This window comes from Equus przewalskii, chromosome 6 (genome assembly GCF_037783145.1).
Source record: "Equus przewalskii isolate Varuska chromosome 6, EquPr2, whole genome shotgun sequence".
Lineage (NCBI taxonomy): Eukaryota > Metazoa > Chordata > Mammalia > Perissodactyla > Equidae > Equus > Equus przewalskii.
Window position 1 is genome coordinate 28,823,052 of NC_091836.1, and position 22,834 is coordinate 28,845,885.

At 50.1% G+C, this 22,834-nt stretch overlaps 1 protein-coding gene across 15 annotated transcripts in view; it reads left to right on the forward strand.

The window, feature by feature from the left end:
• Positions 1-22,834, forward strand: part of GRIK4 (glutamate ionotropic receptor kainate type subunit 4) — a 413,573-nt gene that overhangs the window by 247,435 nt on the left and 143,304 nt on the right. For 13 of the 15 annotated variants that reach the window (XM_070625039.1, XM_070625048.1, XM_070625046.1 and 10 more), the window contains 3 exons: positions 4,564-4,661; positions 8,673-8,838; positions 18,602-18,780. In XM_070625039.1, coding sequence (XP_070481140.1) covers positions 4,564-4,661; positions 8,673-8,838; positions 18,602-18,780 — 443 coding nt within the window. Of the gene's footprint in view, positions 1-4,563; positions 4,662-8,672; positions 8,839-18,029; positions 18,216-18,601; positions 18,781-22,834 lie in introns of those variants that run through there. The other 2 variants (XM_070625055.1, XM_070625049.1) reach the window with 2 other exon arrangements.

Sequence of the window (22,834 nt, forward strand, 5' to 3'; positions counted from 1 at the left end):
GGCAAGAGGGGGCCTAGACCATGGTAGTCTGGGGGTGCCAATGGACCCCTTCTCAGAGAAGTGTTTGTAAATGAATAAAATAGATATGATGACGAGGAAACCAATTATATAGAAATGCAGTTAAAATATTTAATAGTGGTATATTAATATATGTGCTTCTTTATTAATGTATTAAATAGCCAAGCCTAGTATCAGATCTAACTACTAGCATCATTTTGAAGTAGCAATGAATATAAATGATGTTTCAAGATATCTGCAGTATGGTAATGTGATACGAAAACGTTGTGATGTCTGTCGGTGACAAAGTCACAGTACTGTCAATATACTGTGGTTTACTACTTACATTCAAAATTGAAGGGAATGCTAAATGTTAGTTAGGGGTCAGAGAAAATAAAGATGTCATTTTTTTCCCCCAAAACGTTCACAGACCGCTGGCTTCTACCCAGAGATCTCAGGCAGCAGGTTAAGAAACCCTGGTGTAGTCAGAGAGAACTAGCTGGGAGCAGGCTTAGGTAGGAAAACATGGAGAATATTCTAGGTGAGCAGCCTGAAAGGGGAGGAGGCTCGATAGGAGAAAGGGCTGGAAAGGTAGAATCTTGAGATCAGACCCAGTGGATTTTACTTGCTCATCAGAAAAGATTTTTATAATGACATTTTATTTTTTATAATAATGTGTTATAAAAGGAGTGCATGCTCATCATAGAAAGTAAAGAAAAAAAGGGAAGAAAATCACTCAGAGTTCCATTGGCCAAGGCAATCTCTATTAATATCCCAGTTAACTAAGGGTAGCTGTGTGGTGCAGCGGTTAAGGAAGTGACGTTGGGGGTTAAGAGTTTGAGTCCTGACTCTACTCTCTAACTTTTTTGTCCTGTTTTCTCATCTGTAAAGTGAAGGTGACAGTAATAGTAACCATCTCATCAGGTTGTTTCAAAAATTAAATGTCAATTCATATAAAGTGCTTAGAATGGGCCATAATTAGCATTCAATAAATGTGGGCTTTTGTAATATCTGCTTCCAATCATCCCTCAGTGCATAACTATTTTCTGTATTTGCTTAGTTGTAACCTTCATATAGATATACATATAATTTTATATCCTGCTTCTTTCTCTTAATATTGTGACATAAATATTTTTAATGCTATTACAAACTGTTCATAAGCATTTTAAATGCCTAAATACTATTCCATTTGGGGATATGACCCATACTTTAGATAACTATTCCTTTATGATTGAACATTGAGTTTGTTTCCAATTTTGCATGGGAAGTGTGGAGCAGGCTTCAGTGTGGTTCAGCAACTATTTATTGAGCATGCAACTCCGAGTCGGGCTCTGTGCTAGGTATAGAGGAGGCAGAGATCAATAAGACAGGCTTTCTGCCCTGCAGGAGCACACAGCCTTGTGTTTTAGGACTATAATTTGCCTCACATTTTGGAGAATGGAGTGGAAGTGAAGAATCCTAGAGACAGAGAAACCCCTTAGGAGGCAGGTAGTAAAAGGGGCTGACCTGGAACAGTGACAGCGGGAGTGGGGAGGAGGGGACAGTAGGGATGAGCAGGTCAAATGGTCAGAACCTGGCCCCTGATTGGTATAGCGAGTGGACAGATTCAGTGAGGGAAGGCAAGGCAGCATCAAGGGGGACTGTGTTTGGAGCTGGAGGAGCTAAGGGGGTGGAGTGGAGTGGTTAAGAGCATGGGCTTTGGTGCCAGGTCCATCTCCAAGTTCAAGCCCAGCTCTACCATGTATTACCTGTGTGATCTTGAATAAGTTACTTAAATTCTCTAAGCCCGTTTCCTCATCTGTAAAGAAGGGATAATAATGAATCTTCTTCCTAGAAGCGTGAAGATCGAAACAGATTATGTATGAAGAGTAAATAGCAAATATGATGTCATGGGCATAGTAACAATAAGAGTCGTGTAGTATGTCAGTACCACTCTAAGTTCTTTGTATATATTAAGTCACTTTAGTTCTCACAACAACCCGACGAGAGAAGTGCTCTTAGTAACCGAGTAGATGAGAAAGCAGACCCGGAGAGGTTCAGTAACTTGCTCAAGGTCTCACAGCTAGTGAGTGACAGAGGCAAGACTCAGACCCAGACGATCTTGCATCAGAGTCCATGCTCTTAATGACTGCACTTTCTGCCTCTCTGCCGTGGACATGTTGAGTGTGTGATACCAGAGGGAAGTCCCTGTGGCAGCATCCAGCAGGTGGTTGGAACTTGATTTTGTAACCCAGGACATAGGTCAGAGTATAGAATCACCTGGCAGAAATCAGAGTGGATAGGCCAGGGTAATATTGCCCAGGGAGAGTGAGGCATGGATAAAATCTGAATTTAGCAGACAGGAGAAGGAAGAGGAGTCAGCAAAGAAAGTGGGAAAGACTGATTAGAGAAGTGGATGAGAATCAGGATTGGAAGGCATTGTGAAATTTAACAAATGCAATCAGCAGCATCAAATGCTTCAAAAAGAGTAGGATGGGAACTGATAAGAGGCATTGGTGACCTTGAGAAAGCGGGGTCAGTAGAGCAGGATGGGCTGAGGACCTCAACTGTAAGTGGTTGAAAAGAGATGGGTGAAGTGGCTGCAAGGAGTGGGGCAGACAAAAGAGGTGGCTGTGAGAGAGTAGAAAGGACACTGGGTGGGTCAACAGACTTGAATTCCAGTGCTGGCTCTGACCTTTATTAGGTGTGTGACTTTAGGGGAGTCACTTATCCCTTGGGTGCTGTTTCCTTATTGGTGAAATCAGGAACTAAGATCTACTCAAGGCTGTTGTAGGAACTTGATGGCCAGTGAACTTAGAGCACCCAGCAGGCATAAGAGTTAAGTTGACTGAGATCACGTGAGATAACTCACATGGAAAGAGCTTGACATTTGAAGAGCGTTCTTCAGAGAGAAACTCTGGTCCTGGCTACTCCGTCACGGGGGATGGTTCTGACACTTAGAACTGATGAGTCCCCTCAGGCACCCACTGCCCGCCACCTCTCAGGCATCTGAGATCCACCATGTTGCAGGATCCTTGCTGGAGCAGCAGGCTGAGAGAAGACCTCACACATCTATCGATCGTGTGGTCAATTGCAACTCTGGGACTTGACCCCTGGTGCCCTGTGCCACTGCTTGCACCCAATTACGGCCATCATTTGGCTGTGTGGGCCAATGGTTAGGACTCTCCCCTAGGAGAAAGAGCATCCAGGTTGCAGGTGTGGCTTTGCAGCTGACTCAATGAGGATCCTTGGACCGATCCCCTAACCTCTGTTTACAGACCTGGGAAAAGGCTCAGCCTGACTCTTGATGTGAGTAGAAGGAAAATATGTCCAGAACCAAGCTTCAGTTTTGCAAAGATGTCTTGTAGTGTGACAGGGAAGCATGGTGCATATTCCCGTGGGTGGCTCTTAGGTTGTGATATCACAGTGTGCGTCCTGAGAATTATCTCATGTTCTCTCTCCATCTGTTTCCTCCTTTCTTCCCCATCCTTTCTTTCTCAGTGTCTAGCATTGTAAAATCTTAGATTATCTCCTCCTCTTCTGACCACATGACCCATCCATCCACTCATTCATTCAACCAATAGAAAACATTGTACTGGACACTGAGGAAGTGAGAAATGGGGATTCAGACATAAATATGGCTCCGCTCCTGCCCTTAAGGGGTTTGAAATCCAGTGAGAGGAGAAAGACATCTGAACAAACAGAAATGGACACATTTAGAAGGGTCTTACAACAGAGGGACAAACCATGGGTCTCAGGAGCCCTGCGGAGGATTAATTCACCTAAAGGAGCCCAGGCAGGTGTCAGGAGAAGGCATCTGAGGGGCTCCTTGACAGGTGAGTGAGTGTCCAGAGTAGAGGAGCGAAAGGCACCCTCATATAGGGAGGCCCAAGGCCACAGAGCATGCTGGCTGGTCAGGAAAGCCCCTGACACACTCGGAGAAGCGGGCACACCAGTCTCTGGGCCAGCAGAGGTGAAAGGAGGGTGGCCTTGAGAGATGAGACCTGTCTCTGCCTCTCACTGTCTCCTTCTTGTTCTCTCTCTCCTGCTGCCTTTGACTTGAGCTGAGTCTGCTGTCTTCTCTGCCTGCATCATCCTCACAGCGTTCGTCCCTCTGCTTGTCTGCCTTTCTTCCTCCCAACTCTCTTTCTTCATATTTGGGTGGGGGGGAGCCAACAGATTTCACGCCGGGTGGCCATTCCGTGTGCCTGGCCCTCAGCCCTGTGGCAGCTGGACCCAGGATCCCAGCACCCATGCTGCAGCCCAGGGCGGAGATGGAGTCGGTAGTGTCTGCCGTTAGCCTCTGTCCTTCGGTGACAGCCCAGACAATTTACATACCCTGTTGGCTGTGGCCGTATGTTGTCATAACCTGGGTCATTTCCTCATTTAATACCATCCATAAACTGCAATAAAACTGTCCTGGAGCCGAGTGGTACTCCTCAGGGGAGGAGAGGCAGGGGGTTTGGAAGTAGGGGACTGGGGTGGGCAGAAGGTGAGGGGGCAGCGGGTGGAGATTGGAGGTCTGGAGGTCCAGGCAGGCAGCCGGCCCGCACCGCCCTGATGAGTGCCTTGTTTCCTTTCTGGCAGTGTGTCAGATCCTCCCCAAGGGGGTGGTCGCTGTCCTGGGACCGTCCTCCAGCCCGGCCTCCAGCTCCATCATCAGCAACATCTGTGGGGAGAAGGAGGTGAGTGCTGGGCCGGCTTGGGGGACTATGAGCGGCCTGGCAGCCTGTGCTCCGGGCCCAAGGATGCTGTAGATTCTTAAGGGCTGGAAGAGCCCATGGTGACCTAGGTGGTGTCATTGATAACAACAACGTCAATCCAAGTAAAAGGAGTGGTCCTTGGCTGGCCACTTACTTTCGTCCAGGTTGTGTGGATGGAGGGGACTCAGAGGACAGGTTTCACAAGGAGCTTTTCAAGCTGAGCTCCTCCGAGTCTTAGCATCCTGTGGGGGCTCCTTGCTGGTGTGGTAGAGGCAGAGGCAGGGAAGGGTGGTGGTCTGGGAGAGGCCAAGAGTGCAGAAGTCTGCGCTCCCTATGAGCAGCTCTGTGGTTGCCTGTTCAGATATTGGGATCCTGGGGAAGAATAGCCATGGGGCAAGGCATTGCTGCATTTTATTACTAAAATAAAGCTTGAAAAGTCTATTTTCTAAGTTGTCTAAGAAAGAGATTTTATTTTGCTTTCTTCCGCATTCACCAGTTCCAGTATTTGCATCTCCAATCGGTCACTTCCTCAGGTGTCACTCCAGCTGGAGTCTAGTTGCAGAGTGCGGAGGCCATTTCCTCTAGTTCTAGTTTGAGGGGAGGGAAAGATGGTCAGGGGAGTTTCTGAATAATGGCCTCCTCTCTGCTCCCTCAGCTCTCTCCCTCCTTTTCCCCTAGAGGAAACAAACTGGAAACTTCAGAGATTCTGTCTATTGCTGGAATCTTTCCTAGTCCTTCCTGGAATCAGTCAGTCCTTCCCCTTCAGAGATATCCCTGGAGACAGTGGCCGCTCTCTCCTCCCCTGATGCCCCACTTCTCTTATGGTCAGAGGGCTTGGCGAGTCCCTGAGGGTTTGGCAGAGTTTTATCCTCCGTGTTTATGAGCTCACTCTCAGAGTTGGTCCCTGCACACTGGAGTGCCATGCGGTCCTGGCTCTGGTCCTTTGGTTGGTCTTGCTCAATGCCAGGCCACTGCACTGTAGGCTGAGCTCCCTGAGCCTTCTCATCACGGGTTGGGTCTGTGCTGACAATTCTCCATCCCCTACCCCGTAGATGTCCTGAAAGATGACTCTTGTGCCAGCCCAGGCCAAAAAAGGAGCTTGTGTCCCGCTGCAGTCTCTTCCAGCATCTCACAGGCCTCGGTCCCAGGAAGTTAGACGGATGTTTAATTTAAATCTTTCTTGCCGTGCTTCAAGTAATAGCTCAAATCTGGCAGGTTGTTATTTCAGCGATCGCTCTGATCTTCACCAAGTGAGGTTGCCAAGACTTCCACTCCCCGTTTTCTCTTTTCTGCTTTCTCCCTCCTCCCCATCACACTTTCCTCCCCATCACAATGTCCCTTCCAGTCGTTCCAATCCCCGCACCCAAATGGCCTCCTCTTGGGGTTCAGTGGATATTGTATCCCAGCTCACACGTCCCTTAACCCTGTTTGGCATGTCAGGTCCGAGGCAGAGACCCTGATCTGCAACCATCTTCCTGGTCCTGCGCCCCCATCTCCCCTCTGCCCCCATCCCTGTGCCGTTGACCAGCCAGACACGTTGCACTGCCCAGGGAATGGCCAAACGGTTCTCTCTCCTTTGTCTGGTCATGTTCCTTCCAGAGCAACCTTTCCTCTCTGTTCAGATTATGCATTTCTTTTAATATTTTATGAGGCTGAACTGCCTTACACTGATTCCCCTCAGCTTCAGAGAAAAGAAATGGAGTTCTCACCAAGGAGCTCATTCCTCTAAATGCTGCTAACATTTCCGTAGTCCCTGTGGCTGGCCGCTTTCTGCCTCACTGCCCTCCCTTCCATTTTACTCACCTCTCCTCCCCGCAGACACCTCCATGATGACTTCCTGGCATGTGTTTGCAGTTGCAAATCAATTACGGGTTGATCTTTGTCCTAGAGAGAGATTCCGGAGGATTGGCTTGGGCCATCCCTGCCTGGGCCCATCAGAGCCTTCAAGATGGCGGGCTGTGCTGGAGGCTTCCCAGCGACTCCCCTTCCTAGGGAGGCCCCTCAGCCCTCAGCCCCTGCTCAGACAGCCCCAAGAGCTTTTTCTGGAGCTCCTAGATTTGGGGAGAAAAGGGAAAGGGAAGGAGAAAGGCATTGCCTCAACACTTAGCACATGTTAGGTACTGTGTCCTTCACATGCAGGATCTCATTTTGACCCTCCCAGAGCTCTGAGAAGCACCACTGTTACCCCCATTGTAATGAAGCTTAGATAGCTTACACAGTTTGCCCCAAATCACACAGCAGAGCCTGGGTGCAAACCCAAGCCTGTAGACTCTGAAACCATTTGTCCTTCACTTTCCTGAGTCTTCTCCTTGCTGCATCTCTAGGATCCATGGATTCAAGGCTATCTCTTAAGGTCCATTCCACTGTGGGGTGAGTTAGCAGCTAGTGGAACCCGGTGGGCTGGATGGCCACACAGGGGGCCCTTGGTCAGAGATGCTGAACTGTGTAAGCCAGCCAGCCTGCCAGCCTGCCCCTGCCCAGCCTTGGCCTACATCTTTCCCCTTTGTGACCTTTTTTCCTTTCAAGGTGCGTTTGCTATTCATTTTAGACAGATTGTATGGGATGCAAAATTTAAGTGGTAAGAAAGTCCTTCTACGACCCGCCCCAGGTCTCTCTTTAGAGTCTTCTTTTATAGCTCCCCAGGCCCTCCCCATTTCTGCGCTTTTCAGTTTCTGCTGGAAAATATTGGTTACCCTCTCTTTATGGTTAAGGGCTAATCCTAGTTGAATTCAGGAATTTTCTCCCTAGTTTCTGCTAAATCTTTACCCTCCCCTCACCCTAATCCCAGAGGAACTCTGGTCTTCGGCTGACTTCTCACTGAAGCTTAGGAGGATAACGTAGCAGAATCCTGCAGAGACTTGTCAACATCATCCCAGACTCTGGGCCAGCCCAGGCAGAGAAACTTCTGCAATGACTTATGAATAACCTACTCTAGGAGCCAACCAAGGAACCATCACAAAGTTCTTCCTGCTGTCTACCCTCAGTCTAACTTGCTTTAACATCCATCCAAACCCACGCTTCCTGTATTTTGGCCCTCCCACAAGGCACTGGTCCTAAGGGAGGCTGAGGCTTGAGAGGTCAGCTCCATCTCTGATAGAGGCACCAAGCAGCCTCAGCTCTCCTAGCTCTAGGTACCAGAGATGAGGGTGACAGAATAAAATCAAGGTGGATGGCAGCTTATTACCTTTTAACTTCCTATTATCTACCCCATAGCCTAAGCCGCCAATAAAGCAGCCATCACAGCCTGTTAATATCTCTTCCCCGGAGAAGAGAGACAGAAGGCAGGGGCATTGCCTCCCAGAAATGTCAGTAATAGATGCAAAGGGAAGCTGACACTGTGGTAATGAAGCCAAAGCAGGTGCTTATGTACCTGGCTCCATTCAGAGGCTCTCTAGGTCGTTTTTCAGCCCGTGGTGCTTCCTTGTCCATACACTTGTCTACCGAGGAACCTATCCATCCCAGGCTTTCACCCAGGAAGTCTGTTGGGAGCTGGTTTGTACACCTGTTGGCTAGGCTGGACTGACAGGGCTGTTGCCTCAGTCCCCAGGGCACTGTCTTGTCTTTCTCTTTCTGCCATCTCTGCTCTGGTTTATTAATTACAAATAAAATAATTATAAGGATTATGCCTTCAAGAGTCATTTGTCTCTCTGCCCAGCAGTGGGCAGTTGCTCTGAGAATAAAGACCTATTCGTTTGCCTTCTCAGAGCCACAGATTCCAACTCCTAGACCCACAGTACATTACACAGTCCTCCAAACCAAAGGTTTCCCATCCTGTGTCTTCCTATCTTTAGTGTTGTCAAGGTCATCGTCTTATCTTCCTCCTGTGGAGGGCGTGCCCTGAGTCCCGCAAGCTCCCTCTCCCACTGGCGTGTGGCACGGCCTTCCATAAAAGAATCCACCCTCTGCCGCCTTGTCTCACTCGTCCCTCTTTCTTTCTTTCTTTCTCACTCCTTCTGGATCCCCCCTGCTGCCCGATTTTGCTCCTCCGCCCAGGTCCCTCATTTCAAAGTGGCCCCAGAGGAGTTTATCAAGTTTCAGTTCCAGAGATTCACAACCCTCAACCTCCACCCCAGCAACACCGACATCAGCGTGGCTGTAGCTGGGATCCTGAACTTCTTCAACTGCACCACCGCCTGCCTCATCTGTGCCAAAGCAGAATGTAAGTTTCCCCAGCTGGCTCTGCCTCAGATAGTCGGGTCGGTCCTGTTGATTTCAACCTGATTGATTTGCTCCTGGCTGGAGATGCGCCAGGAAGGGGAGGGCTCCTGCAGCTCATGGGGATGATATAACCCCGTGTGAGTATGTGTGTGTGTGCGTGTGTGTGTGTGAGAGAGAGAGAGATAGAGAGAGAGTGACCAAGAGAGCAAGAGTGGTCCAGGAGCATCCTTTGCCAGAACTCCCTGGGCATGGACGGAACAGAGAGGAACTGGGTTATAGGGAGGCTGGCTAACCGCCAAGGCTTTTTGCATCTGCAAACTCAATTCCCACATTTTCAGCCTCATTGTTAAGGAGCTACAAAATGAGAGAGAGAGGGAAAATATAAAATTGGATGCATTTGTACTTGATGGGTTGAAGAGCTTCTTCCCTTAGAGAGCGGATTTTGCTGATGGAACGAGGTCCAAGGTCAATTCCTGATAAAGCATTTTTTTGCAAATGCGGGTTTTGGAAAGGTGTTTTCTCTGACTCTCGGACAATTTGTGACATAAATTTAGTGTTTATGAGATTTAGCTAATTTCAGCCAACACTTTCCAGCAAACCTGTGCATCTGTGTGTTCCCGGTGGCAGCTGCGCACCCACGTGCGGTCAGACAGGTGGTGGCCATTGGCTGCCATGAGGGCCCAGTGCCTGAGCCACAGGCATCTGTGTCCTGCACAGCTTACCTGTGCAGGTCTCACCCTGTGGGTCTGAGGTGGGCCGCCCTGGCAGAAGGATGCTGTCTCCATCAGGGCTCCTTTCCGTGGCTTCCCAGCACTGCTCTGCATGCTTAAGTCCTTCCTCGACCCAGGAATCCCTTCGGCATCGGAAAACAAGAGCCGTCTTCCTGTCAAGGGTCAGAACCCCTTCCTTACCAGGCCTCTGCCCCGGACTGCCTCCACAAGTGCCTTCATTCATTTATTCAACACTGACTGAATGCTTGTTCTGTGCTACGCAAGAAACAAAGTAACTGAGTCCCAACTATGTGTGCTTTTTATATATGTCTTATTTATCACGACCACCCAGGGGGTTTAGAGGTGTTGGAGTTCCCCACTTTAAAGTTAAATAAAATTTAAAATCTAGTCCCTCAGTCTCACTAGGCACACGTAAGTGCTCGATAACCACATGTAGGCAGGGCAGATACGGAGCCTCGCCATCACTGCAGAGTTCTGCTGGACTGTGCTGCTTCAGACGACAAGTGTTTTGTGGCCAAAGGAAAAAAGAGAGCAACGTTTGGATAACACTGCATTCTGTCTCCCCTCGTGCAGATTCACAGCACACCTTTGTGTAGACACTGTAAGTTGTCCTGCAGCCAAAACAACTATTTACCTCATCGTCTTCCAAACAGGTTTGACCCGAGGCCCGAAAAGGATGCTGATCTAAAAACCCACAGGATGCTAGTGTTGGAACGCATTTGGGAAACATTGCATTCCACCAGGTGGCCCTCTTCATGCGGCATCCTTGCACCATTGAACGGTGTAGCAGAATCCAGGATTCTCCCCTGGAAATTTCCTCCACAGGCCCACTCAGGCAGGACTCAACTGGCACACCCCGTGCACACAGCAGGAATGTTGAGAGACAGGACAGGCTGTAAATATCTCCACGCAGAGATTCTCCTGCAGTCCTCCTCAGTGCTTGGTACGATGTCTCACTAATCTGACAGGAAGTTCTCTCTTGGGTCTAGCCACAGTCCCTCTTGCTTTTAAGCGGAGCCCTGTTTCCTCTGCTTCAGCTCCTACTGAACTTTGAGTTGCTCAGATATTTGTTAAGCACCTACTATGCTGCTGAGCACTATGCTAGATCCTGTTGCCTCCTAGCCCAGGGCTCTTTCCATCAGAATTGACGTTCTTTGACATTCAAACAGTTCCTTGCTGGTTGCAAAGCACTTTCACTTCTGTTTTCCCATTTTACCTCCCTCCTCCCCGGTCATTCTAGAGCAGAGAAAACAGTCTTGGAGCTGGGAAGGGACTTGCGTAAGGTCACAAAGCTGGCACATGGCAAAGCCAAGACTCTAACTCAAGTCCTCTGACCCTGAGCTGGGGTTCCTCCTCCACGGCCACTCCTACCCTCCTGTTCTGCACACACAGCCTCAGAGAGCGGTGCTGGGTGGGCTCTGCCTGGCAATTACAATGTCCTTTGAAGGGCAGAGATCTCTCAGGAGCGGTGCGTCCCCTTGCTCCCTTGAGCAGGGTGCGGGATGGCTGAGCACAGACAAGGTCCTGGGGAGGCCAGCCCGCAGCCCAGGCAGGACTCATCAACCAGGCAGTGTCGCCTCTACTTGGAGAACCCATCCACTGAGGCTGCCGGGTGACTCCCGCCCCACCCACCGGGGCCAGGGGAAGCAAGGAGAAGTTCAAGGGCAAAGAGGATTAGACATCTAATCAAAGGATGAAGAAATGAGCGACTGAGGGAAAACGCAGCTCAAAGCTTCGGAGGAGACATTCTTCCATCTTCCTTATTAATGCAGGGCCAAGAGACATTGCAAGTCAAATTAGGAACAGGAATCTAATTCTATTTTCCAGCCATCGAAATTAGGCATAACGGAGACCATTCCCTGGGGAATCATGCCTCTTACTCTCCTTCTTCCCAAAAGTAGAGGTCTAATAAGCAGCTTCTGGACCAAGTAGACTTGTGTTGTAGATTACATTATTTTTCTTCAATGGGAAAAAAAAAAAAATCGGAACATCTGCAAGTGCCTAGTTCTAATGAGGCTGGGGGAGAAGATATTGTGAGGGGCCCAGGCATGGCTGTCCTGTTGGCCCCTCCAAGCCTGGGGCAGTTTGCTGTTAGGGGGCTTCCAAGGGGAGTTGGGGCTCTGCTATGGCCCCGCCAGCCCTTTCACAGAGCTGCCTTTTGAGACCCTCAAGGCGGACCCTGAGCCTTCCAGTCCTGTGGTCCCAGGTGTGATATGCTGTGTATTTTCCTGGTATTTTTTTATGTAGCTCAAATCATCTTTTTTTAATGCTTGCTTTGGTGTTTCTTTCTAAGTATTTTAACATCCTTTTTCTGACTTCCCGTCCTGTGCTCCTACGTCTTCTGCCACTTACTTACTACCTGTGTGATCTTGGGAGAGTGACTTAGGCACTCACTAGCCTCTGTGGTCGCGTCTATAAAATGGGGACGATGGCACCTCCCTCCCAGGATGCTTGAGTGGATTAATCAGGTGCCATACACAAAGGGCATACCACTGCATCCACACCTGGGGAACACTCGGCATGCATGAGTTTTCCTTTCTTTCCCCCCTTGGATCCTACTGAATAAGGCCAGGTCAGGACTAGAGCAGAATGACTGGAGTTTGGCTCTGTCCTGTACCATCCCTGTGCTGGCTGAACTCGGTCCACGTTGCTGGAGAGGAGCAGATTCTGGTCTCCTGGGGAGGAAGAGCAGCTGAAGAGAAATGCAGGATGGTGCAGTCAAATGAGAACCATCTTCGGAGTGAGACCAAGCTGCTCCACCTCTCATGAGCTGTGTGATGTTGAACAGATCATTCTACCCCTCTGAGCCATAGTTTCCTCCTGTGTAAAGTGGGAATAATAGTGTCTCTCAGGGTAATTGAGTGGAAGGTGTCTGGGCCCAGAACATAATACACATTTAATTATTGTTACTTCATCCTGCAACCCTCCCTGTGGCTGTAGGGACTGGAGGATGGAGGGGTAGGGAATTATACCAGGGCCTCCCATGAGAGCAGGGGAAGTAGTGGGCCTTCCTGAGGCGCCCCCAGCCTTTTGCTCCCAGCGATGCAAAATTAACCATTTATTGAGGACTTCTTATGTGCCCAACACTCTACTACAGCTTTTAAATGATCTCATTTAAACCTCATGCTAACCATTTAACCTGTAAACACTCTCATTATATGCACGAAGAAAAGAGATTAAGTCCATTTTGAAGGTCATATGGTTCTTACATCCTCTCCCTGCTTCTCCAAATGCCGTAGAAGAGACAGAAGTGAGGGACGGACCATCTTTCCTATTTTGTGGGAGGACTGAGGCTTTCTGATGCCAACTCGAGTGGTCAGTCAGAGGCCAGTCCTCAGATCTCAGCCTGCCAGGAGTTCTCCAGCTCTGTGATCTCGTCACTGCATCTCTCCCACCTCAGTGATTCCATCTCTACCCAGGAGTCATAATAATACCGCCTCCCAGGGCACTTGTGAGGGTTAAATCAACCCATGATGGAGTTGAGGGTGTTTCTCAGGGCAGGGACGGCTGCTGGGTCCTATAGCAGAGGCGCAAGCTGGAAACATAATCCTGAAGTTAGGAGGCGATGGGAGCGCAGAGGCCAGGTTGTCCCACTTCCGTCCTTGCTCTCCGAGAAGGGGACAGCCTGATGGCCGAGCCCGGAGCAGACAGTCCTCCTGTAAGCGAGAAGCCCTCTCTGCTCTCTGTCTCCTCTTGGAGCCCCCGAGGGTCTGGCCCTCCCTGGCTGTTCTTGGGGCCAAGCCCAGGCATGGGATGGGACAAAACGGAGAAGTGGGTGAAATATGTCATTCGAGCACTTGAACTTGTTCTGTGCCCATTGCACCCGGTGACACCTTGGACTCTCATCCTCTTTCTCTGTCAGAATCTGCTCAGTGGAAAAGGTCTGAAAGCCACACACCTGCGGCGTGTGCGCCTGGCCGGGGAATGAAGACTTTCCCGGTTCAGGCCATGTGCGCAGTGTGGATTCACACGGTCTCAGTATGTCCTCCTCACGACCCTCTGAGATCAGCGCTGTGCCTCCTGGAATGTTAGGGGGTCTCAGAACCGGGGCCTGCAGCCCAGGGAAGCAGCCAGAGGAGAGGCACGGATGCCAGTTGAAATGGGGGGTTTTTAATTTTTATTTCTTAATGCAAGGATCCTCTCTGTCCCCTGCGGACCCATCTCTTAGGTATTTGTGTCCTTGTCCTCTGGCCCTGTCCAACCCCGGCTGTGCCTTTTGTGGCCTCTCCATCTTCCTCCCACCCCAGCTGGCCCCTGCCTTCCAGGAGCCAGCCTCCCTCCTTCCTCCCAGGGCAGCCGGCCTGCTGGGTCTGTCATCTATCCAGCCCATTGCATCCTGAGCGAGACTAATAGGTTCCCCAGGTCCCTCTCAGCCTTGAACTTGGCAGGCAGACCTGCTGCTGGGCCAAGGGTCTCGCAGGAGAGGGGGGTTGGGGTGGGGGTGGAGGGGAAGCTGGGGAAGAGAGCAGCTTTTAACCTCTCCGGTGGCAGCTGCCTTGGTAAATCCCTTAGTTCCATTAAACAGATAGCAGTGGGAAGAACCGCAATTGGAAACTGCCAAACTGCACTGAAGAGCTCCTAATATTCTTAATGCAACTAAACCCACTTTCTCTTCTGCAAATTCCTTCCACTGCCTAGAATAAAGAAAGTATCCTCTTCTGATTCATAAAAATTAGAGAATCTGTGGGCTGGAAAGACATCAATGTTCTTCTAGCTCTACTTTCCATCCACTGGTTTAATTCTCTCTACAACAATCCTAACAGGGGCTTCAGTCTTTCCTTGACTACTTCCAGCAATGGGGAACTCACTACCTCATGATACAGCCCAGTGCCTCTTCAGGCAGCTCGAACAGAGGTGCTTCCTTAGGTTGAGATAAGTCTGTCTCCCTGTGACTTTCATCCACTCGTCCCTGGGGGTAGTTCTTGAGGCTAGCAAGAGCAATTCTGCCTCATGACACCGCTTTCCATTCTTCCTCAGGCAGGCACCCCTTTCTTTCAGCTGCTCCTCAGGTGACGGTGTCTGTTCCCCACCTGGCGCTGCTGCTCGCCTGGTCCGTTAGGATGCAGAGTCTCTCTCTTCCCCCCATGGTTTCTAGTTTGGTCCCCCAGCAAGCACCATGCACCCTGCCTCACACGGGCAATGTGCAGAGAAGTTTGAAATGGGATGGCTACCTAACTCTGTGAAAGAATTAGGATGTATGTTACCTAATTGCAGTATATATAGATATATGCATATGTGCAAGCTATCATATCAAATGTTTTGTGTGGTTTATAACCAAGGGCCATATTTGGATAGGAGTTGGGAGAAGTTCAGAAGTGGGGAGAAGCTGGAGAATGGAGAGGAAAAAAGGTTTCAGGGAGAAGTTGGGGTGAAGGACGGTTAGGATGTGAATGGGTGGGGGAGGGGTGAATGGAAACCAGATTTGTTAAGCACCTTCCAGGTGACAGACACTTTGCTGCGTACGTGACATCCTGTTACTAACCCTGTGAGGTGGGCATCATCCTTATTTTACAGGTAAGGACACAGATAAGAGGTGCAGCAGGGAGGAGGGAATTGCCTGCACTGACTAACTACCTGGTGATTCGGGTCCAGACCCTGTGCTCTTTTTGCTGGTCCAGGTGTAGTCCAGGCTGGGAAACGGAGTGATGGATAGGAGATCCTGGGTGGGGCTGCAGACCTCCTGAGGACTCACTGCCTTTCTGCTCTCCACTCTCCCTGCCCTGCCTCTTACACACAGAGTGTGTGTTGGATGAGCTAGGGGGTGCTGCTTGCTTGTTTAAAGGGCAGCAGAGCACCCCAAGGGTCAGTGGGATGGGGCATACTGGGCATTGATTGGAGCAGGATCCCCAGTTCATCTGACATCTGGGGGAATATTTTCCCTGGGAGCTTAGTGCGCCTGCCAGTTTTAAAGGGGTGAAGGGTCCCCAGGTTGCCTTGGCCAGGCATCTGCATGCTGTGCATAACCCTGCTGTCATCCCGCAGGCCTTTCGGTCTCGTCCCACTGAATTTCATTGCCTGTCTGAAGGATCCTAGGGGATTTGGGCTGTTTCCCAGTCAAGCTCCAGAGATGCTCCCTGCTACATTCTAGGAACTGTGGGGTTCCCTCTGCCACCCCTCCCTTACTCACCCCTCCGGCTGCAATGCTCCCTTCCCCATAGCATGCCAGGAACATCTTCTCTTGAGCCAGGGAGGTGGCTGAGTCTCCAGGAGCACCAGCTCCATGGTGTCCCCAGACCTCCTTGCTACAGTGTCTTTTGGGTCAGGTGCTCAGACCTTTGTGCATGTGGGATTTTGCTTTTCACATCATCTGTGAGGAAGGTGTGACTGTTCTCTCCATTTTTACATATAGGACAAAATGGGGCTGCCCCATAGAAAACCAGATTATGTAAGCCGTCAAACAAAATAGGTATTCGATTTGAGCTTTGTTATAGCCTTTGCTGCAAGTCCTTGGACTCTGAGCTCCTGGAGGGCAGGGTCTGTGTCTGATCCATCTTCTCTGCACGTGTCTTGGCCCACTGCCTGCTCTTAGGACCGGGAGTGTTGGTTGAGCAGATTTGTACTCTCCTCCTCCTTCATTCCACCTCACCGAGCCACGCCTGCCCTTTGAGCTCTTGGGATGAGTAAATACAAGAGAAGTACACTGATACCATACATTCCGGTTCACATGGTCCTTCCACATAGGATCTCAGTCTTTCATTTTACAGATGAAAAATGGAGCCCGAAGAGGTTAGATGACTTCTCCAGGTCGCACAGTCAGTGAGGACTGACCTTGAGCCTGAATCCGGATCTTCCAGGTCTTCCATATCTTCCAGATCAGGGTCGGCAGGAAGTGCCCCAGCAGCATCAGTGAAGCTACCTCAAATCCGAAGGGGTGATTAGATATAAAGTGAAATTTTAGTTGATGAAGGAACCAGATGTGCCATTCTTTTTTATTTTTCTCCCCAAAGACCCCCAGTACATAGCTGTATATCCTAGTTGTAGGTCCTTCTAGTTCTTCTATGTGGGATGCCACCACAGCATGGCTTGATGAGCAGTTCTAGGTCTGTGCCCAGGATCCGAACCAGTGAACCCCGGGCTCCGAAGTGGAATACGCAAACTTAACGACTCAGCCATGGGGCTGGCCCCTGATGTGCCACTCTTGATGGAGGCCAGTGGTGAGGGGCTGCGAGGGGCACAGACGGCGGTGGATCTGGCAGTGGATCTTTACAAGTCTCTATCGAGGCCCTGTTGGGGGAGGGAGAAAGGGCCAATCTGATGCTGTGGCTTGCACAGCCGGGCCATTTTTGAAGCTTCTTTGTGAATAACAGGCCCTCCTAGGACTTCCCCATTGCTGCCGTAGCCTCCAGCTCTCTGGACGGCCTTCTCAGGACCTGTGATGGGAGGACAGGGGTTTGCACCATCTTCCCAGAGCTCCTGTCTCCATCGTGCCAGACCCTTGGGCTCCATCCTGCTACTTTTTGCTTGTTAAAAAAACACATCAAGTGTGCGCTTTCCTCCCCCAGTCCAGAGTTGCACGTCCCTGGGCCTCCCCTGGGTTCTGTGCCTGCTGCCCCCTGCTGTGTTTTTTCCTAAGTGGCAGCCTGGTCTCATGGGAAGAGCATTGCCTGGAGAGGAGAAAATGGGAATTCTGGTCCCAGCTGTGTCCCTTGTGACCGGGCAAGTCCTGTCACCTCCCTACAAAATGAGGGAGGTGGATGTGATGCTCTTCAGAGCCCCCTCTCTCTTACCTTTTGATCCTCAAGGGGCAGGGGGATAAGTAGCTTGCTCAGGGGGGAGTCTTAGGGTCATATTCAAGACATCCCTGCATTTACTATCCATTTAGCCAGTACAGAAACTGGAGCCCGGGGACCTTCACTGGTTAGAGAGCCAGCCCTTTGCTCGCCGTCCACAGTGGGTGGAGACTGCATTCCAGAGTCACTCCCCTCCTCACCTCATGTCCTCCTCTGGGTTGTGGGATTATGATACATTATGGGATTGTTGTGAGGATTGTCTGTGAGATGAGCCCTGTGAAATGTTTAGCCCATTCCTGGAACACAGTAAGGACTCAATAAATGTTATTCTTGTCGTTGCTTTCGGGAGCAAATATCTGTGGGTCCCTTTCCGTTGGAAGTGAGACCACTATCTTCCAGGAGACCCCCCACCCACCACTCTCCCTGTGGCCTGCCTTTCAGAAACAAAGCAGAATAAAGCCCCTGGGTCTCAGCGACAGGTTCGGAACCCCTCCTCCCTCCATCGACCGTAGGCAGGGGCGAGGGGAAGAGTCTTTGCTCACAGTCCCATTTGCCATTGTTCTGGGCCCACATTATTGCCTGCTGGAGTGCAGTTCAAAGCCTGTTCTTTTATGATCATAATAATACCTTGTCTTAATGCAGCCTGTGCTCTGAGGAGTTCAAAGAGTTTTGCTAGACCTGTTTTCTGAGCCTTGCGACCTTGAGGGACCTGCCCCCCACCTCCACAGTGGGATGGAAGGCTTCTGTGGAGCCAGCTGTAACATGTCTGGGGTACCATGTGCGAGGCTCAGGCCCAAGCACTTCACCTCGTTTAATCCTTGCCACAGCCCTGCTGCTGGCCGCTGGTAGTATTCTCATTTCTCAGATGAGGAAACGGAGACCAAGAGACCTGGCCACATGGAAAGGTCACACAGTGAGTAAGTGGCCATGTTAGGGAAAGAAACCCAGGCCCTGTGGTCTCTGAACCTGGGTCTTGGCCACTGGGCAGCTCCCAAGGGCTGTGAGGCAGGGGATTCTCCCGTCCCGCTTGTGGGAGCCTCCTTATACACCTTAAAAGAGCATCCCGAGGGAGTTGGGGGAGCAATGGGAGCTCAAGAGCATTCTTTTTATTTTGCATGGGACCGTTGAAGCCCACAGCAGTTAAGAAACTTGCTCAGGCTCAGATGCAGCTGCTTAGCCCCAGCGGTGGGGCCGGGCCCACCACCTGCCTCAGGCCCAGGTATTTGCTTGTCCTGCTCTGCCCCGGGGTCTCCTGAGGCAGCGATGTGGACCCTCAGGGGCTTCATCCTCTCTTCCCCTCCAGGCCTTTTAAACCTAGAGAAGCTGCTCCGGCAATTTCTTATCTCCAAGGACACACTCTCCGTCCGGATGCTGGACGACACCCGGGACCCCACCCCACTCCTCAAGGAGATCCGGGACGACAAGACAGCCACCATCATCATCCATGCCAACGCCTCCATGTCCCACACCATCCTCCTGAAGGTGGGAGCCGGGCCGGGGCGGGTGCTGGGGGGTGCACAGCATCCTTCTCCCTCCTCCCTCCTTGCCTTGGGTGTCCTCCTGGGAGGACCTCTGACCCTGACAAACCTCTCAGTCCTTCAGTTTCAGGGGAGGGCTCCTAAGTGCTGAAAGGAGAAATCAGGATGATGGTGACGTCATAAAAATATTTAACTCCTGGTGCAGCAGGGCAGCCATCAACTGAGGCACTAGCCTAACCTAGGCCCTACCAGGGGTCTGTGGCGAGGTCCGCGGGTTCCTAGGAGGGGGCCTGGGTGGTGGGGCTGGGGGGCTTGGGGCAGAGGCTGTTTGCCAAGCAGTATAGAAGTGTTTCCATAATTTGACAACCAGGGCAGTCCCAACAGTGTGTGTTGCTGAATGTCGACCCTGTCTGTAATCCTTACATGGGGTACTACAGTTTACAAAGTACTGCTGTGTATTTCCTAACGTAATCCTCTCAAGGACCGTGTGAGGCAGGTATAATATCTTCACTCAGCAGAGGAAGAAACTGAGACTCTGGGAGATTAACTGCTTTGTCCAAGGCCCAGCCCTATGAAGGGCAGAGCTGAGCCTGCACCAGTTGTCTCTGATGGCACATCAGGCAGTTTCTCCTATCTCCACCATACTGAGGGGTAGGGTGCCAGGCCCTGAATCAGAACATGCCCACATGCAAACTGGAACTCTGTGAGTGAGGCCAGTCTGAGCGAGAGACAGAGACAGAAGTCAGGTGCCTGGGGGTCCATGCTGGACAAACAGCTGGAAGCAGCGGGCAGCGTTGGAGTCACCTGGCACCAGTTCCTGGGCTGGTGGCTGGGCTAGCCATGCAACCCCAGAGAGAAGGGACCCTGCTCCCAGGCTCCCCGGGGGCTCCCAGCAGCTCCCCAGCCTCTGCAGGTGCACTGGCCTCTTCTAATGCCATTTTAATTGCACATTTAAATGCAACCTGCCATCTTCCACTGGGGGAGTGAGGCTCCTCGTTAACCTCTGCCAAGCAGTGAAGAGCCCGGCAGAGACTTGGATGATTGTCTCTTCCCCTCCCTCCCTCCGTCTCTCCTAATCTCCCCTCCCCAGCTCGTTTTCATCCTGGAGTTAATAAGAGATTTGAATGAATTCTCTGAGTTCGGAGGGCTGTCCTTTCAGCCTGTTGCTATAGTAATTTTCCACAGCTCCAAACCCATGTATGTCTGTGTGCATATCCCCAACTCACACACACACACTCGAACACAGAATTGTTCTCTTTTCTTCCTTTTCTTTTTTCTTCTCTATGGGGCTATGATCAATGAAGTCATCAAGGATGGAAAAGCCCCTCCAAGTTTCAGGGCACAAGAGATACAGGCTGAGTCATCTCAGGGAAGGTGGGAGTAAGAGAGGGAGTTAGCCCTCCCCACCCCCCATTCCCCCAACCCCAGCCTCCTTGCAGAGGACAGGTCAGACTGCACACTTCCGACGTTTCTGCCTGCGGTAGCTGGAGTACCTGCTCAGCCCCAAGGTAGAAGCCTTTTAGGGTCATCCCTTGCCTGGGAATATTTTATGGCTCCCAGCATCCGTGGTTGAGCTCTTTTCTTTTTTTGTTAATAATACATCCAGATCATTGTTGAACTTTTGGAAAGTACAGCAAAACACATGGAAGAAAATAAAAACCATTCACATTTCCATCACCCAGAGATAACCACTGTTGAATTTTGATGTCTATCCTTTTTGCCTTTATAGACACATTTTTTTTCTTTTCCAAAATTATTGTCACACTACACATACTCTTCTGCAGCCTGCTTTTTTTCTCTTAATTATACACCATGCATTTTTCGCATGTCGTTATGTATTTTTCTACAAGTATTTTAATGGCAGCATCATTTCCTATCATATGGATGTACCATAATTTATTTAACCATCCCTTCATTGTCAGAGATACTGGTTGTTTTCAATCTTTGCTATAATAAATAATGCTGGGATGCACATCTTTGTACATAAATCTTTAGGCACATTCATGCATATTTCTTAGCATAAATTTCCAGAAGTGGGATTACTGAGTTAAAGGTATGCATGCTTTTAAGGATTTTGATATGATTTGCCAGATTGCCTTTTAGAAAGGCCGTAACGATTTACACTACCACCAGCAGAGTATAGGTGTCTTACAGCACCCTTGCCAGTACTGGGTCTTTTCATTAAAAACTATTTTAATTTTTTTTTATGACTGTGCTTTTGAAGGAGACTCTGCTTGTAATGATCATTATGAGCAAACAGTTCTGCTGGGTGGCCAGTGGCAGGCTTCCCTGAGGCCATCTATTGGCCTCAGCTCTAGTGACCTTGGCACCAAATCCATCAGTGACCAGTGAGGCCTCAGTAAACCCTGATGCTTTCATCTCCATTTGATTCCTAGTGGCCCCAGGGGGCCAGGCCAGGCAGGCTGTGCATCAGGACTGGACTCAGTCCACACACTTCCCTGGGGCTCCACGTTCCTCCTTTGCAGGGGTTACAACACCGCCTTGAGCGACCTCAGGGAGGATGCACTCCATGTGGGAAGCAGTGTGAGCAGAGAGCACAGGGAGCTCCTGGGAGGCTTGCCATGCACGTGGGAGCCTGGCCCCCGAGTGTGGCAGAGCTCTGCTGGCTCTTGATTTCAGGAGGATTTGCAGAGTAATCCCCTACTTTATTGAGTGGCTGCTCCAGCAACGAACTCCATGTTTACTGAGAATTCAGGTCTTAAAAACCAAGGATCTCTTGTCTTTAATCTTTAGGACAGCAGATTTCACAAAATGGGTTTTAACCACTGGCAGTGCCCTCTCCCAGCCCCTAGCCCCCAGCCCATCCCTGTAACCAGGGGGCTCCCATTGGCCCAGGCGGTGGTGAGAGGCAAAAGCACTATTATATGGACAGTGTGGGAGGGGATGGACATCATGCCATCCCATCCTCTTGAAAGTGGAGGAGGAAAGGTAGCTTTGCTGAGGCTTTGTGGAGCCTCACACAGAAGGCCTTGAGCTCCGTTGTGACCTCATGCGCTCTTGCCCCTGTCACCAAGCTCTTCTGCACATCAGTTTCCCATTGGAATGCTGGTGATATAATTACCCCAGCCTGTTCTCCAAGGAGCCTGTGAGCCTTCCTGTAAGAATGTTTACAAAGTTATTGGAGTTCCTTGGGAGACAGACACTCTGTAAGAGGAAAATGTCATCATCCCTGGTCTTGTTTCTCCCCCACGCACCTCAATAGTCATGACATAAATGGTTTCCCAGTGGCTGCAGGATACATTATGAAAATCTAGCTGACTGTCAGGAGGGAAGAGGGCCCTGGGGAGAGCTGGGCTCATTATTTATCTGATCTACTTGTCGGTTTCTATAGCACCTGTCACACTCAAAGCCAGGCACACTGACAGGGAAGGTTGGTGAGGGGTATTTATGATGGCTACAAAGATCTGACAAAAAGGAGGCTGGTCTGAAGTGGCAGTTCTCAATGGTGGGATGATGACACACTGGTGTGCTGTTACCAAGGGTGAGGCATGTCACAAGTGACTCGTTCCTTACTACTAATAAAGGACCAAAGTTTGCAAATGATTCACTTCTTCCCTATGTTACCTCAGAATCAAGAATACTCTTAGGATTCTCGCTCCCTCACGTTCTGTCAGACTTGGAGTCAATTTGGGAATTGCCTTCAACCCACAGACTCTCCTGTCTGTGCCTCCGCCCCTAAGAGAGTTGTCACTAGTTCCATCTGTGTCACAGTCTCCCAGGGGGAGTAGAATTTGGTCAAAAGCACTGAAATTAGGCAGCCTGGCTTTAATTTCATCTTTTCCAGCTATGAGGTGTGTGATCTTGTACTGGTTCCATAGCCTTTTAGTGTTTGAATTTCCCCAGCTGTCAAATGGGAGGAGGAGGAGGAATGACAGTCCCTACCTCATCGAGTTAGCCCAAGTAAAATGCTTTCTAGTGCTTGGCACATACGAACAGTGGGTACGTGTTTGCCATTGTTATTGTTAATGGTTTTGGAGATAATGACTATAGTCTGTTTTATTATTTGCTTCATTTCCTTTAAAGTCAATTTGTTTTCC